The sequence below is a fragment of the Candoia aspera genome, chromosome 1 (assembly GCF_035149785.1).
Source record: "Candoia aspera isolate rCanAsp1 chromosome 1, rCanAsp1.hap2, whole genome shotgun sequence".
Taxonomy (NCBI): domain Eukaryota; kingdom Metazoa; phylum Chordata; class Lepidosauria; order Squamata; family Boidae; genus Candoia; species Candoia aspera.
This window is the reverse complement of record NC_086153.1, coordinates 31,490,308-31,508,999: the sequence shown is the minus strand read 5'-3', so window position 1 is coordinate 31,508,999 and position 18,692 is coordinate 31,490,308. Positions and strand designations below refer to the sequence as shown.

General features: G+C 37.2%; 1 protein-coding gene across 3 annotated transcripts in view; it reads right to left on the bottom strand.

Annotated features, from left to right (window-relative positions):
• The window catches only part of CCDC88A (coiled-coil domain containing 88A), a 100,008-nt gene that overhangs the window by 51,457 nt on the left and 29,859 nt on the right, over positions 1 to 18,692 (bottom strand). For all 3 annotated transcript variants that reach the window (XM_063301292.1, XM_063301276.1, XM_063301283.1), the window contains exons 9-15: positions 11,908 to 11,989; positions 10,798 to 10,956; positions 9,809 to 9,955; positions 7,901 to 8,045; positions 3,963 to 4,147; positions 2,861 to 2,998; positions 479 to 1,549 (exon numbers count right to left, since the gene is read on the bottom strand). In XM_063301292.1, coding sequence (XP_063157362.1) covers positions 479 to 1,549; positions 2,861 to 2,998; positions 3,963 to 4,147; positions 7,901 to 8,045; positions 9,809 to 9,955; positions 10,798 to 10,956; positions 11,908 to 11,989 — 1,927 coding nt within the window. The remainder of the gene's footprint in view (positions 1 to 478; positions 1,550 to 2,860; positions 2,999 to 3,962; positions 4,148 to 7,900; positions 8,046 to 9,808; positions 9,956 to 10,797; positions 10,957 to 11,907; positions 11,990 to 18,692) is intronic.

Here is an 18,692-nt window from a genome sequence, read left to right as displayed (position 1 = left end):
GAATTGAAAAAGCAAGGAGGAAGCTATTACTTAATTTTGCAGGGGACCAACTTGTATATGTCATATGGGGAAAGCAATTGCTGTATAACAGAAATATAGTTAAGTGCCAATTTATTCAATTTTTTAAAAAAATTCCTTCCAAGCAATGCCTCAATAGCTGTAAGCAGCCACAGTGTAGACAGAACCAAAGTACAAGTGCTCACAGAACTCACACGTCTCAATAAAGAAGAAAAAAGAGCAAAATTAATCTGATATACACCTTATATAGGAAGCACATAAGTTAATGTCTTCTTTAAAACAGCTAAACAATTTTTCTGAATCTGAGTTTATAAAGAGATTTTAATATTAAGACTAAATAAATAAAAATACAATTAATTTGTGATTAGTAAATTGTTAAAATGACATTGATATATTACTAACACATTACAGCTACATTCCCCTTCATAATCAGAGCATATCATGCAATAGTGAACATTACCTCACGTAATGTGACAAGTGTTTTTTTGTCAATGGTAGCTCTTTTTACAAGCTCTTTATTTTCCTTTTCCATTTCCTTTAGGCGAATAGATGCTTCTTTACATACACCAATTTCTTTAAACAGTGACTTGTTCTCTTTTTCCAGGTGACCTATTTTCACATTATTTTCTTCTAATGTGCTATCCATAATATCTGCTTGTTGCCGGAGCCTTTTATTCTCTTTCTCTAGCTGTTTCTTATCTTTTTCCAGCTGGGTGGTCTCTTGCTCCAAAAGTTTATTCTCTTTTTCTAATTTTTCTAGGCGTTTACTGGAGATTTTGAGTTCTTCCAGATTTTTTTGCAGGGTTTGATTTTCTGACTCCAGTTCTTGTAATTCACTTTCTAGATGCTGAATCTTTTTACTGTTGTTTTCTAAGGTTTTCTGCAATCTTTGATTTTCTATATCCAAGCCTTGGTAACTCACTTCTAAACGTTCTGTCTTTTTAAAAGATGTTTTCATAAGCTCCAGGCTCTTCTGTAGCTGGCCTTTCTCACTTTCCAGTTCTTTATTTTCTAGTTCTAACTGAGCCATCTTGATAGTGGTACTCTTCAAAGATTCAACGGTTCTTCTGAGTTCTAGGTTTTCTTCATCAAGTTGTGCATTCTCTTTCTCCAAGGACTCTAACTGAAAGCTGAGATTTTTCAGACTATCTAAAGTCTTTTTCAGCTTTCTGTTTTCAACATCTAGACTGGAATTCTCTTGTTCTAATGAATCTATTTTTTCACATGTAATTTTTAAATTAGTAATCCTTTTCTGTAAAAGTTCATTTTCTTTTTCAAGATGATGAACTTCTTTCTCCAGCTCATCCATTCTTTCTCCCTTTTCTTTATAATGTTCTAACTCTTTTTTCATTTGCTTCTTTTCAAATTCTATTTTACTTAATTTACTGCTTGTCTCCTTGATAGATTCATGGAGAATTTTATTTTCCTTCTCAATATCTTTTACTCTTGCTTCAGCACTGATTTGTGAACGCTGTCTAAGTGAAGTTACAGTTTGATTCAAGTGTTCATTTTCCTGTTCCAGGATTTTAATCTAATTAATTGAAATGAAAAATGAAAGTTTAAATCAGCTACTTCATATTTAGATAATATACATGGCTTCTAAGACTTAAGATTTGAAAAGATGTATTTTACAGTCTAAATTATAAAGCTAAGCTTTCAGACTGCAGTGAGGCAGTTATATTACCCACTTCAATCCAAATAGCTCATTTTCAAATTTGTACATGGTAGACACTTCAAGAAACAAGGGGAGTTCTTCCTTCAGCATTTTATCAGTTTAATCACCAGGAAGGTTTCCCTTTGATTAAGAACTGAAGTCAGAGAACTAAAACACTGGAAGAAAGACTTCTTTGGCCAAAGATTATAAGTGTTTGGATTACTCTGATAAACTTAAGCAAAAAGTAAAAGAGAGAGAGAGAGAGAAGAGAACGTCTGGACAAAGAATATGCCTAATAGTTAGTCAAGAAAAATGCTTGAACTATTCTGTTTGAAGGAAAAGCCAATGGTCACACACTGTAGAGGTAGTGAGGTAGGTCCGGCAGCAAATTTTCTGGACAGATTGTCCCCCACTTTAGAACAAATTGAGTCATTTGTTTCTTCAAGGAATACACTTGTGTTCTAGTTAATCAGATCCCAAAGGGAAGGGCTGCCTGCTCACAGAAAGGCTAATCATTAATGCATATGGTTTCTGTCTCCTGCCTCTTTGTGTACTGTGCGGAAACTGCTAGTTCTCAGGAAACTAAGAATTTGAGATTTAAATACAGAGACATATAATAATAAAAAGAAATTAAAACCATTCATATGAAAACCACAGTAGGAAAACTAGACTAAGATTAATTTATATAATATTCTAAAATATCTGATTAATACTGCTGATGGAAATCTTTTCATTCCAGCAGAATTTTTTTCTGAGGTGCAAAGACCAATGCAACCTTTGTTGTTTTCCTGAAACTATAATAGCACATAGAGTGGTAATACAACATCTGGTGGTATCTATAATCCCATAACCATTCAAATTATTTTGAACGTTAATTTAATTTTTTTAAACATGAAAGAAATCTCATGAGAGAATTCTAATCTTTCATGACATTTCAGGATGAGTTTACCACAATCTTAGAAGATTTTGCAATACTGTGAGATTTTGGACACAACATTTGTTTTTGTTCTTAAATTCTGAAAATATAAAAGGCTGCTGATTGCTGGTATTATACAGAAAAGAGGTTGTACAAAAATCTTCCACTTATGATAGATTAAGAGCCTTTTATCAATTGAAAAACACCAGAGAATACAACCCTTATTATTTAAATGTACAAACCTCAATAAAACAAATATCTGTATATATTACCTGTCTCTCTGAATTTTCTCTCAAAGTTTCAATTGTTTTTTCAAGCTGTGCTTTCTCTTTCATAAGGTCTTTGCAAAGATTCTGACTACTCTGATGACTTTGTTTCTCTTCAGTAAATTCATTCTTAAGTCCTTCCAGCTGCAGGAAAAAAAATTAAAATTTGATTTAATAAAATTTAAGTCTATATGCTTTTTGAAGGAACTGATTAAATAATGTGTATCTATATCAAAAGTCTATCAGAAATGAAATATTAATACAAGAAAAATTGCAACTAAGATGACGTGCCATATGCTGTTTCCTCATTAAGAAAGAAAGGTGCCTAAAGGAGCCTATCAACAAAAACTACCAAATATTTTAATATACAATACTTAAGAAAAAATATAAAAAGATAAAGGGTTGCTTTACATGAAATATTTTTGTATTTTTATTGTCACTTATGTTATATGAGAACAGAGCAGACACTTATATTTTTCTGCTTAAAAATTACACAAAAATCTACCTCTTTCGATGAGACATAGCAAAAAGATTAGATCAAAAAAAGAATTTTAAAGAGAGCCACTGAGAGAACAGGCCACGGGTAAGATGGCCACAAGGAGAAAAAACTGACTGGGGCTCTAATTCTCCATATCCCAATTTCAATTCCTCTATCATCCACTTTGCACTCTTCTTTTTATTCAGTCCTTATAATCCTCCATCACAATAAATATTCACAGATTCTGTTACTTACCATCACTTTGCTAACATTCATTCACTCCCACCCAATGTATTCTCTTCCTTCTCTTCTCTATATTCTCCCCAAAACTGTATACTATGGGCAAGTCCTAATGAATAGAGATGCCATTTTTTAAAAAAAATCTGTATTAATATCCCAGAAAAAAAAATGAAATACTACTCCACTAACACAGACAGCAAAATGGACAGAATTTCTACTGATTTGAATATTGTTATCTGCAATGGGATAAACAGGACTGGGCAGACACAATAAAGTTTATGGTAGCAGCACTGAGATACTGTTACTTTTAGTATATTTAGAAAAGCTAAATTTATAAAATATGCACTTGGATATAAGATCTTCCTAACTTAGAATCATAAAATAACATACCTTTTTACTTAGCCTTTGATTTTCCTTTTCTATTTTCATTAGTTTTGAGTTACTGCCTTCTATGGAACCCATTGCATTTTGTAAGTCTTCTACTGTTTTTAATAAAGTTTGGTTTTCCATTTCTAGTTTTAATAATCTACTTGATGTTAGTTCATTCACTTCATGACCAAGTGACTTCTGTGGCACTGTTGAGTTAAAATAGAATGTAAAAATGGTAGATTGCCCATTTGTTATCTATACTATTACTTATATATAATTAGTCATAACCATTCCAAGGGGTCACAGCAACAGTACCTACTTTATATATTCCTATCACTTGCTACTGTATAAAGAAAAGGACAGAGCTTCAGCAATTGTTTCTTTTTTTTTTCAGAAACAAATATAAATACCAAACCTAAATAATAACTTTAGTAAAAAATTTTCCCAACCTGAAAATTAAACCTAATTAGCACTGAGTATTGACCAAGGACCACCATTTTTTTATTAATCAGTAACAACTATATCTATGAAGGTTATCCTGAATCACACATATTAATATAAGACAATCTATTATTTATTTATTTACTTATTTATTGATTATTCAGATTTAATTACTGCCCATCTCCAATGGGCAATAATTAATAATAAAATTAATAAATAAACAATAAAATCAAACTCCAATCATAAACATTAAAATCTCATAAAACCAGACACATTACAATTATTACAAAATACAATAATAAATATAAAATCCAAGAGGGTATAAAATCCAAGCTGGTGGGAGGGGCTCTAGGGTGCGAGCCACCCCCAAGAATGGTTGCTCACTTTCCCGCCCCAAGCAAGATGGCAGAACCAAGTGTTCAGGGCCTTCTGGAAGGTCAGGAGTGAAGGAGCCTGCCTCACCTCCGGGGGCAAGATGTTCCAAAGGGTAGGGGCCACTGCAGAGAAGGCCCGTTTCCTGGACCCCGCCAGATGAAATTCTCTTACAGACGGGGTCCACAACATGCCCTCTCCGGATGATCAGGTGGGGCAGGCTGATGTAATGGGGATGAGACGGTCCCTCAGGTAACCTGGCCCCATGCCATGTAGGGCTTTAAAGGTGATAACCAACACCTTGAATTGGACCCGGAAGCAAACTGGCACCCAGTGCAGCTCGCGCAGCAACGGTGTTATATGTGCCAACCTAGGGGTACCAAGAATGGTCTGCGCAGCTGCATTCTGGACCAGCTGAAGTTTCCAGATATTCTTCAAGGGTAGCCCCATGTAGAGAGCATTGCAGTAGTCTATATGGGAGATGACCAGGGTGTGAGTGACTGTTCGGAGGGTTTCTCGTTCCAGGAACAGGCGTAACTGGCGCACAACCCAAACTTGCACAAAGGCCCTCCTGGCCACGACTGCCACCTGCTCTTTGAGCAGGAGTCGTGAGTCCAGGAGAACCCCCAGATTACGCATTGAGTCTGTCTGGGGCAGTGCAACCCCATCCAGAACTAAAAATTTCCTGGAAAGCGAGGCACCATCAATCCACAGCCACTCCGTCTTACCAGGGTTCAGTTGAAGCCTGTTGTTCCCCATCCAGACCCCTACAGCCCCCAGGCACCTGGAAAGGGCAGTCACTGCATCACTTACTTCACCCGGGATGGAGATGTGTAATTGGGTATCATCGGCATACTGATGATACCTCATCCCGTAGTGACAGATAATCTCACCCAGTGGTTTCATGTAGATGTTGAATAGGAGAGGAGAGAGGACCAAACCCTGCGGCACCCCACAATGGAGGAGTCGAGGGTCAGATCTCTCCTCCCCTATCACCATCGATTGGTATCAGCCCTGGAGGAAGGAGGTGAACCAGCGCAGAACTACGCCGCCCACCCCCAACTCCCTGAGCCGTCTCAAAAGGATACCATGGTCGATGGTATCGAAAGCTGCTGAGAGGTCAAGGAAAGCAAGGATGGATGAACTGCCTCTATCCCGCTCCCGCCAGAGATCATCCATAAGTGCAACCAATGCAGTTTCTGTCCCATATCCTGGCCTGAAACCTGACTGAAAGGGGTCCAGATAATCTGTTTCACCCAGGATCCTTTGGAGTTGCAACGCCACCACCTTCTCAACCACCTTCCCCATAAAGGGGAGGTGGGAGACAGGACGAAAATTGTCCAGCACAGTTGAGTCCAGCGATGGCTTGAGGAGGGGGTGCACCAGTGCCTCCTTAAAGGCGACCAGGAACACCCCCTCCTGCAAGGATGTATTTACCATCGACTGGACCCAACCACACGTCACCTCCAGAGCTGCCTTCACCAGCCAGGAGGGGCATGGATCTAAATGACAGATGGTGGCATTCACAATCCAGAGGATCCTGTCCACTTCCTCGGATCCAACAGCATCAAACTGCTCCCAGATAACAAGGTTAAAACGTTCCCTCGGCATCTCCTCAGACCCTGCTTCACGCATAGAGTCCAACTTGGAATGAATCCTCCATGAACCACAGGGAGTGTCGGGTCAGATGAGGCAAGAGAGGCTGCACAGGCACGATCCTGTCCAAGGCCCTGGCCGCCTGCCTATTCCAGGCAGCAGCCAAGGCCTCCACTGGACCGTGCAGCAGATCCTCGGGTACAACCCCCAGCTCCCTTTGAAACCTCACTGGGTCCATCAGTTGCCGGGGGCAGACAAACCGAATGGGTCCTGCCTCCCTGCGGAGGGGGGCAGCATAGGAGAATCTCTGGGCCACCAGGGCGTGATCTGACCATGACAATGGGGATATATGCGGCTCTCCCCTCAGATTATGTTGCCACTGCTCCGACAAGAAGACCAAGTCCGGAGTGAGACCACTGTCTCGAGTCGGGTCCCGAATAATATGGGACAGGCCCATGGCTGCTATGGTAGCCATGAACTCCCGAGCTGCCTCCGAGGCACGCCCCAGGGAAGGAAGATTGAAGTCCCCCAGAACCATAAGTCTGGGGACCTCCACCGCCAGCGCCGAGACGACCTCCAGCAGCTCAAGCAGGGAGGTTGCTACGCAGCAGGGAGGCTGGTACAGCAGCAACACTCCCAACTGTTCTTGGGAACCCAACTTGAAAAACAGGGTCTTACATCCGGCCACTTGTGGGGCAGGGCCCCTAAAGGCCACCAGAGACTCTCAGATGACAACAGCCACCCCTCCTCCCCGACCCTGGTATCTCGTCTGGTGCCACACCTGGAACCCAGCTGGGCACATTTCTGAAAGGGTTACCCCCCCTTCTGGGCCCAGCCAGGTCTCAGTGATACACACCAGGTCTGCCCCCTCCTCTGTGATCAAATCGCATATGAGTGGGGCTTTGTTGTTAACTGACCTGGAGTTAAGCAGCAGCAGCCGGAGACCAGGCTGTTTTATACTCTGGTTCTGAAGCTGCAAGTTCATACAGAATCTAGTATGTGCAGATTTTGGCTTAAATCTAAGATTTATTTGTTGAGTAAGATATACCAATTACCCTTTGGACAGGACAATATGGATGTCAAAACATATACTGCAAGAAATAAACTGACTGGGGCATTTCTCATTTTTTTGGCACTATTTCCACTTAGTAAGCCTCCACAAATTATTTTGAAAAATGACTTTTCAACCTAAACAAGATCAATAATGTATAACTGGATGCTTCATTTAACTTGCTGTGAGACTGGCTGCATCCACTTTCTCAGGTCAAGTCCATATTTGAAAAATGCTGCCTGGAGTCACTTGTTGAGATGGGCGGCCATACAAATTGATTAAGTAAATAAGCAATAAATAAAATATGCTAATATAAATTAAAACTAGGAAGCAGCATACCTCTGAATGAACCAGTCTGGTATTGCTATTTTCAAATGACTATATATTTGAGTCCCCTCTAAGAATAATTGACAAATATTTGGACCAGTCTTTAAAGAATCTGGAATGTTAAAACTGCTCATTTCCCATCTGAACAACAAATAAGTATAGCTTTAGCTACCTTCAGAAACTTCTGATGATCTGTTTATCTGTTCAAGTTCCCAGCCCAAATGCAGTGATTCATCCATACTTTGCTTCTGAGCCATTTCTAGTGACATATTTTCCTCCATAAGTTCCTCAATTTTCTTCCGATCCATATCACGTTCCTTAAACGTAGTTTCACATAAACTTTCTTTAAAATGTCCTCTCAAAAGGCAACCACATATATTTCAGTAACCAAATTTTAGCCAAATTCTACTGTCTGAATCTTCTAATTTGTTAGTGAAACTGGAGTAAGTTATCAGCAGCACAAAACAACATAGTTAAATCAAATGCATACATACAATGCTCATAAAATATAAGGAACTAGGACACTATGAGAACACCCTAATATCACAAAACTATTTAAATTTTTTCAGAAAGGAAGAATTTAGAAGTTACATAATTCAGTCAAAAAAGGCATCCGTTATATTTATCATTTGGAAGAGCTTGGAAAAACCTTAATCTGAAGTAGAGGTGAGCTTCAGCCACTCATAATACACAACAGTAAAAGGGCAGTTTTTAAACTTTCTATTTGCTATTTTAAAAGAAACATTATTTTGAAAGAAGCCATAAAAAGCTACAGAAAAGTTATTTTCCCCATCAATTCTTCTTTCAGTCTTCAAGTCACTTAATGCCATTTTATATTTTTCTGCAGGTAGCCCTCGGGTCATGACAGCAATTGGAACCAGAATTTCCATTGCTAAGCAATGTGGTCTAAAGCATGACATCACGTGACTGCATCACTTAACGACAATCCAGCAGTCCCGGTTGCCTTTGTAGCCCCAGGACCATGTAGGTCACTAAGTGTCATGAGTACTGATGGCGAGCAGGAGGGGGCCTCTATCCAGGGGGGAAAACGCATGCGTAGTACTGAGGAATTAAGCAGCCATTCAAAGAGACACAGATCAGACCTGCCTTAACTTTCGGGGTTTATCTGTCTGGGTTTTTCCCACGCTTCTTCAGTTTGTTAGGATTCTGTTTAATGTAGCAGTAATAAACACTAGAGACCTACTCCTCGTCTCAGCGTGATTTCTGACTGTTAGGACACTAAGTGGGAAGAGGTGGGAGTTCCAGGCAAGCAGGCTGGAGGGTGAGAGCTGCAGGTGAGAGCTACAGGTGGGCAGGGTAGTATTGCAGACAGGCACTCCAGAGTGCAGGTGGGGGTGCAAGTGCTATGTGGGGGTGCTGGGTGCAGGCTCTCCGGAGTGCAGGAGGACAAAAAAGCAACAGGGCAAGGAGCAACTTCCAACTTCCTGCCAGCTTCCCCATTGACTCTGCTTGTAGGAAGCCAGCAGGGAACATGAGAAATTGCGATTATGTGACCACAGCTTGCTGTAATGTTGTAATCGCAAGCCAGGCACTAAGTGCTCAGATCACAATCACATGACTGAGTGGATGATGCAACGGCCGGAACTCCAAGGACCAGTCACAAGTCCAAGTCCCCCTTGTTCAGCACCGTTGTAATTATGATTGGTCGCTGAATGAATGGTCATAACCCAAGGACTATCTCAGATGGTTCTCAGTTAATGTCCACTCATTCAGAGACTGTTCGAAGTTACAACGAGGGGAACTTATGACCAGTCCACAGCCCTTGCCTGTGGCTATTGCAGCATCCCCACAGTCACATGATTGCTTCCAACAAGCAAAGTTAATGGGGAAGCCAGCAGGAGATCACAAATGGCAATCACATGACCGTGGAACACTGCGATTGCACAGGATTTGCCTAACAATGACAACTAGGAATGCAGGAACTGCTGTTATTAAGTTGGCATGGTCACTGCACTGCTTAGCAATGGAGTTCCCCTTCCCAATTACCATCAGTAAGTCAGGACTACCTGTAATTTTGTTTTAAAAAGTGACTATCTGTGATCCCATCCTGTATGCTCACCATCTCCATATCATGGAGTTTAGCCTTTAACTGCAGATTCTCCTTTTCCAGTTCATGCAATTTATCAGAACGGGCTCGGGTTCCCTCTAACTGATCTTCCAACATTGTCTTTGTTTCCAGCAATACTTGATTATCTTCTTTTAGCTCCTACAATAATCAGTGAGAAATATGAAGCTCACAATCAAATATGAAACAAAGTAGCACCCCCTCCCCATTAAAATGGCACACACAACAAAATGAAGTAACTACTGGTTATATTTTACATAAATGTACATGACTATGTAAGAAAAAGTATGTTTGACGAAGTAAAATACTAAGCACATAATTGTAAATCTAGAGCCAAAACTAATCCAATAAATACTCTTTGGATTTAGAGAACCATATTTCAAAATTGAACTCCAAAATTCCCACAGGTTGGTTAAATGAATGAATGAATGAATGAGGAAAGGAATTGATAACTATTGAATAATGGTGCAAAATGCCCCTTGCTGCAGATGTCTGATGTGTTAACAGCATTCTCTGAAATCTGATTTATAGTTTTGTTAACTTCCAGCTTGTTCCAAATATAGTCATTCATGAAAAACTTAAAAAATGCTAAGTCCAGATTAAGCCCTCCAATTCTGCACTCAAAACGTCAATTATAACTATTCACAAGTATCAGAAAAATTTGCCTTCTCTGGAGCATATTAAAATTTGCCTTCTCTGGAGCATATTAAAAGATGTTTTAGAAATGAACAACAGCCACACAGGTCTAGATACCATTGTTGATTATAATCAGCTCTTTCCAATTTGCATTTAAATTTGCATTTACTTACAGCTGAAGGAAAACATTATTTACTAATAGGAGAATGCATATTTTCAGACCTATGACCTAAAACAAGATCAGCATAAACATAGAACTCTAATCAAACAACACCTCAACTCATGTAAGAAATATAATCAGTAAAAAATGGATATACATTTAACGTCAATTTATAATTTCTAATCACCTCTACTCTAGCCTTGTAGAACTCAATATTGTGTAGCCTTTCTTTATATCGGCTAAGTTCACTTTCAAGCTTGTCAACCCGGATTGCCTTTTCTCTGAAAGCATCAAGTTCATCCCGATACACTCTGGCAGATCGGGCATCCAAATGTAAATTCATATTCTAGCAAATAAGACAAAATATATTTTAGTGTTTATGAAAAAAGTGATTTTGCAGAAGATAAGAGTATGTGCAGTGACACAGAAGTCAGTGTGCATGGAAGAGAGGAAATTAGTAAGGAAATAGTATAACATTTGCATTTATTCAGAATACAAAATACAATAAGTAACACAATTTGTAAATGGATTCCTGTAAGAAGTGTTTCTTGGCAACCATAACATTGGTGCATTCTATTTTGTAACATCTTTTCAAATAAAAACTTCAAGAGCATGTCAACATTCATATTGACATGCTCAGCATTGATTTTATTCTTATGGATCAAATTTTATAGAAACACTGTAACTAAGAACCCTAATTCATATTTATGATGAAAAAAAAGACAGGTAATATTAAAATTTAAGCAATCTATATAATATTCAAAATTATATGCTTTCCTAAACCTATTTTTCATTTAGCTATATTTTACCCGCTTCTTGAATTTTGCAGTTCTAATATCTAATAAGTTAGAATGTTTTCTTTTAGTGTTCATATACATTATATTAGTTCTGATAATGGGGAAAAATATAATATAGGAAATGATCTGCTTGTAGAGAAAAAGAATGTGTATAGAATACTGTCAACTGACTCTTTCCTGAAATTCTCCAAAAAGTATAAATAAAAGTTGATGGAAACTGCATCCAACAGAAATGCCTCCTTTCCTGAATGAAAATTGGTTGGCCAAGTTTTAAATACATTAAAGATTCCTAAAACAAAAACAAAAATCAGAAAGCAACAAATACACTGGCCAATCCCAGTAATGTTATGATTTTAAGATTCTATGGCCATTATTTAGTTGAAATCTGCTTAATTTAAACCCACTGCTTGAAATATGTATCACTAATTGAACTGATAAACCCAAGCAACTATACTTCATCTCAGCGTAATAGTCTGAACCATGATCTTGCATTCACAAACCTCTTGCTGCAGTCGTTTTAATTCAGTTTCAATCTGTTCAAGTTCTTGTTTACAATCCAGCAACTGTTCAGTTTTTTCCTCGCTAAAAAACAAAACAGATTTTTTAAAAAAATATAAGAAAGCTTTATTTTAAATTCCAGTTAATAAGTGAAGAAAGGGAGCTGCACCAGTAAGCCATAATAGATTCACTAAAATAATAAAAATAAAGCAGTGATCAAGAATGGGCTGAAATATTGCTTAATTCTTTCTCTCTAGCGGTTTTGCTCTCTTGATTCCCTCCTGTTAAGTCAAAGTGCTGTCCCTGAAATGGGCTCGTTGGCCTGGCGTGCAAATAGCCAATCAACAAACACAGAAAGTAGAGATTGCAAAAGTTTATTCTGCGCAGAAGAAAGGTACAAGGGGATAATCTCCCAAAACAAGCACACACCTCAATGGGATGGGTGGGCTTATATACGATCTTGCTTATAGTTTCAACAAACAGTTTCAACAATAATCACAAGATTGCAGAAGTTACAATCATTCATATGTCAATAAACTTCAAGTTTCAGTACAAGATATACCTCCCTTGGTAACATTCCTCTGCTATCTTACAGAAACCCCCAGTTGCTAGTTCAGCAAAGATGTTCCCTCCCTGGACATATGTTGTTTTTCAATTTATTCTTTCTGACAATGAGGGGAAGATCCTTGGCAGGGCAAGATGAAGTAACTCTGGCTCAGGCTGGTACCTCAAAAGTACTTCAGGCCTGAAAAAGAGCATGAGAGCAAACACACAAGAGGAAGAAAGGGTATAAACTCTAGATTCCTCAAATCTCTGTTCCTGATTGTTTTCTACCAAAGCTGCTGTTTTTATTTATTTACTTATTTTAAATAGTAGTGGAGCTTGTGCACTGGCCCATTAATGATAGTTGAGTCCCTAATTAATAGAACTGGTTGAGAAGATTTATATACATTTATTCACATACTTCACTATTCTCTAAGAATAACTCTTTGGTCTATCTTCCCTGCAGATGTACAACCAACTATATAGAATTTCATTATAGATTCTGGCTTTGATTACTTTTGGGAGCAGAGAAATATTGATTTCGACTCCTTCAAAAGCAGTATTTTCTCCATGTTAAGACATTCTCATTCCTCCTCCAATTATAATAGCAAATTATTAGCTTACAAATCTCATGGCCATTTAGTATTATCGTTGGATCCAGTTTCATATTAACACCTGTATTTAATAAAAGTTAGATTAAATATTCAACAAGGGATGTGCAAAATTAATTGATGTGGAATGGAATGCTCTGAAGAACTCTGGGACATTCCATTTCCCTCTGGACTATACTGAACTTCCTCCCGGATCATGCTATACTGGGATTTTGCAGTTTCCAGAAACAAGTCTCCTGAACTGGAAGCAGTTTGACAATGGACAACTTTTGTGTATTCCTAATTCTACAATTCAACACCAGAAAGGTCATATATTCTAAAGTGAATATGACACGCAGGATTTAAAACAATATACATATAGTTTTCAGTTTCAGAACATTAACATCTAAATAGAAAATATTTGATAATAAGCATTGCTTATTATCATTATTCATTATCAGTGAAGCATTAGAAGAATCTGCAGTTATAAACTAGATAAAACAGAGGACACTAGGTAGTACCTTGAAAAAAGCTGCTCATACAATGGATTTTCCTCCATTCCCTATCCTCTTAAGCTCCCCATTTTCCCTCAGAAGGCCTGGAGTGAATCAGCAGTTCTGAGATGGAGGATTAGTCATCAGTCCACTAATAGACTGACTTGCACAACAACTCCTGGATTAGATTTCCAATAAACCCCAAGATAGGAGGAGAGAAGAGCAGACAAGCTTAGTACTGGCTATTACTTTTGCATCTAGGACCACAGAGTGTATTATTAGCTTGAAGAGAGAGAAACAAACTATGAAGGAACAGTAGTGGAGAGGAGTTCAGAAGCCCCATTGTACTTTTTGTTATTACAGTTTTCTGTTAATGTCTTATTATAGCTTATCATGTGGAAGACAAATGTTATCTAAACACTTTTAGAGTAATTTGACATTGCAATCTTCAGGTGAAATCCAAAATCAAGCCAGTGAACTTCCACTTGTGAAACACTTCTTTCTTCCTAGTGCATAAGAGTAAAGTAGGTAGGTGACTGAAAAGGCAGAGGAAATCACCTCTTTTTATTTCCACTGACTGAGTTCAATCTGTCAACACAGAGATTAAATGGGCATAGTATCTACTGAATATTACTGAATACAACAGATAAATGTTGTATAATCTCTTTGGATTATATTGGAAAACATTTCTCTCATATAAACCAAGACATCTGATTGTTATCAAGTAACCCACTTTAGTCCTTCTTCCCACAAAATCTTGAGGTCTGAGAATTTTTCCAGATAGAATGTAATATGGCACAAACAGCAGTAGTGTCTATGTGTATGTACAGGGGGAACAGACAAAAACTGGACCCAGATTTGTGTTATTTCTCTAAAGCAGAAACATATTTGGATACAACCTTCAGGCCAAGGGAAACACTTTTTTCCCCAAGGGAATCATTTTTTTTATCACTCAGATTATCCTTTCTGAGAAGTTTAAACTGGACAGAGTGATTATTCTGCACTGTCACTCACAAAAGAGTCAGATTATTAACACTAGTTCCAATAGGTTAATATGTGTTACAAAAGGCAATTTGAAGGAAATGAAGTTTTCTCTGCTATAACATTTATCATTAAAAAAGAGCATGAAGAATATGCATTTTATAAATAAAAAAGAATATGACAAAGAAAAAATCCTACCACCCACTGGCTTTCAAGATTTATTGTTCTAAATTCATAGCTGTTGGTTTTCATCAAATTAACTGAAATATGTTCATAACAACTGAAGTCACATGTTTATCTGCAAGACAATTTTAATCCTATTTAAATCAGAAATTATAAAAATGTTCAATGAAAAATGTTTGTTTCATTTTCAAATTACAAAAATATTAGTTCCAAATATAAAAATATTTTATATGCATACAACTGTTGCAAAACATGTATATTATACATAATATCAAAGCCTAAGTTAATGAACTTTCTAATATAGGGCCCATTTTAAATTATGAAGTTTCTTATGTCAAACAACAGCTTCTCATGCACATTTACTCAATTTCCATGTCTTGTATCCAATTTAAGAGTAACATTATTTTAAGTGTACAGAACTAATGGGAATTACTTTAGAATATCAGCACATTGGATTGTAGTGACAATTACTAAAAGATATTAGTATCTCATAGACAGCAAAAAATGTTATTTGTAAATAAATAAAACGTATTGCTAAAATGTAAAAAAAATGTTCTCAGAAATGTATACACTTCCAATGAGCTATTCTGTTAAGTGTAGTGGGATTGTTTTTAATTATATATTCTACACCAATGTTCACTATTTAGGCTTTTAACTGTCAGTCAAATTAATAACAGCAATTTGCATTAACTTTCCTAGTGCAGCTGTTTATAGAATATCTTGGCTAGGCTCATTTCAATAGACATCCAACAATCGAGTCATCAAAAAATGGTATCTCTTTCTTTTTTGTATTTTTGCGCTCATAATGAATATTTTTTAAAAACTTTATATTCTGTTCAAATAGAAAGGTAATTGAATAGACATAATAATACACTCTATCAGTTTTAGATGATCCAGTTAAAACTCTCTTGTAAGTTCTGTATTGGTCTTTGTGTGTGCGTGCGTGCATGTGTAGGGGGGGTGAGCGATGAAGGGGTTGGTTCTACATATAAATGTCCCCCTTCCATGCTCTTCTCCCTTTCTCAGAACAGTATTAGAAGCCCAGCCTATCACTACTGCAGTTCAATACAATTCTAAAAACGAAACGTATCAAGTATCCAAAGTGAAATAATAAAATGTATACATGTAACTGAGTAAGAGCTTTGCACTTTCCAGGTGCCTAGGAATGTTTCTTAGCATCAGATTTTGACAGAGAATTGCCATGGAAAAAACATATTACCATGAATTACTATGCTATTCTGTGTCCGGAACAAATATAGAAAATTTGACTTTAGGATTAGAGGGCTAGCATATGTTAAGGCTCATCACCCCTGCTGTATTATTATTCAGCAGGCGCCATAATGGCTTAATTAGCCATAAACATTGCAGCATTCATCTAATGCTTAAAGCACTTCACATGCACGATTGCAGCTAAGGAATAGGCCCTTCAGGCAGAGAACAGATGGCAATCTTAGGCCCATTTCATTGCTAGACTGAAATTTAACAATGATTCTGAAGCTTCTATGTCAGACTCCTATTTCACACCACTTTATAAATTAGGTTGCCACAGATTTAGAAACCTCAATATACATTCCATTATCAATTCAAAGCTAGGACAGAAATTTGATAATCATGAATCTTATAGTCTAGAGTATTAAAAAAAAAGTTACTGCACAAACAAGTATTTTCATGAATTGCAGAATCTTCAGGAGTATTACTGATATGGACATTAACACCATTTATAGCCTACTGAGTGATACATCATAAGGGTAACTTCAGGCACTGGCACAAAGGCACACTCTCCCACTCTTTAATGGCAAACATGTCTGCAGCATATGGAACTCATGGGAAAATAAAGCAGGAAGTTACATAATTGCAGCCCAGCTGCTGCTCAGCTCAGGTTAAAATTGATTGAAAGCACAAATACCTTCTATCAAGTTACTCTGACTTGGAGGATATGCAATTTACTATATACCTATTTTTTTTTCAAAATTAAAGCACATTTTAATTTTGTGCTGTGATAGAATACAAATATACCATAACATCTATACAGAGTCATGCAGAAAGGCTTAGTTAATACAGGTATCCCCAGCATGGGCTGCACCACCTACCAACTAAAGAGTCCCCCTTTTTGGGGGAGATGGGCAGTGATAAAATTTGATAAATAAATAACATGCTTTGCAAGTAATTTATTCCATTGGCAAAATATCACAATACAATTTCTCTGAAATTAGGGTAGTCTCATCTTATTTGTAAAGTTTAGCATTCTGGAATATTCTAAATTTGAGCTTTCTGGTGGGGACCTACATAATTTTTTGCCTGTACCCACATCAGGAGTACCACCAAGTATTCTGTTACGGTACCAAAATAGATGCTCGGAAGGTATTAAGAAGGCCACTAGAAGGCAAACACAAAGCTGTGTAAATCCACAGATGCTGCAGTTATACAGTAAGTAGAGGTTTCTGTCTTTTAGAAGAATGGGGAAACAATAGCCTATTTTTATTTTACACTTCTGTCATAATATATGTGCTCTAAAATCTGCCCCCTCAGATTTATATCAAAGCTACGTTAACCTTTTGAGATTAAATGAGTATTAATCCACAAGCAATGCCTTTATTGAAATCCAAAATCTCTAAAAGGAAGTGTGCACATACGAATTTTACAACAAAACATACATACACTTGGGTGGTAGGTCTCTTCTTGCTTATAGGCAGTTGCTTAATCTAAAACAGTTACTAACTAGCAACACAGCCCACACAAGGTACACTAATTCATTTATATGTTCTGTTTTTAGCCATTTATATATAATTTAGAGTTGTCCACTTCATTTTCCATATCAAACCTGACCAACCTGGGTTCTCAGCCAATAGCACAGCATCAACTGCATATAAAAGTACACACATATTCCTATTCCCAGCCAACACACCTCTAACGTAGGCATATCCAAAGAGACATCACACATCCTTGTTGTCATATGTGCTTTTAGGGGGATGCTACAGACTACAGACAAGGAGTTAATTTTATTCCCTTCGTGGGGAAGATTTATTGTATAAAAATAAAGATTTATTCTACTAGTGCAGTTATGGTTTTTCTAGTTATTATTAGAGCTATGTTCTATGTCTATTACTTATTCCTATATTTATACCTTATTTCTGTATAGCTGCTCTTTTAGTCCAAACCTTATGTTTCTATATCTGGTATTTCTATTCTTATCACCTATTTTCATTTTTTATATATTTTTTATATTTTTATATTCTTAATTTGCAAGTTATCTCTATAAACAATAATGTATCTTCTACTTGTTAGGCACAGAAGACATGTTAAAGAAATCATAGAATTATTCCATATGCAAACAACATCCATATTTTAACATTTCTCCAGTTATACCTTCAACACCTAGAGCAGGGTTTCTCAACCAGGGTTCTGTGGAACCCTAGGGTTCCAAGAGAAGATGCTAGAGGTTTCCTGGGAGATCACAATTTATTTAAAAAAATATTTCAAATTTGGGCAACTTCACATTAAAGAGATAAGTTTCATTCTTTATTTTTAGTTTAAGAATACTGCTAATGCATATACAGGCCTAAACATGAAACATATAATAATTTTGTAACTTGTGGACTATATTTGAGCCTAAATGTGCAGGGGTTCCCCAAGGCCTGAAAGGTATTTCAAGGGTTCCTCCAGGGTCAAAAGGGTGAGAAAGGCTGACCTATATTTTTCAACATTCTCACAGCATTTATTACTTCCTTTTCATCAATTCTTTTCCTGGACTCTAATATTTGTAGCAATTGTTCAATTCCACTCCTAACAGGTAACTATGTTTTCCATACAAATATTTAAAATTGACCTCTTGGCAGTCTCTCCCTTCAGCTTCATTCCAAATCATTTCATCACTTTTATTCTTAATTCTATTCACTCTATGGAAGACTTAATTTTTAAGTCTTTTTAAAATCTTTCAGCTAAATAAAGGTGCTTCCAATTAAATTTGGCACATATATGGAAAAATTATACTTGAAT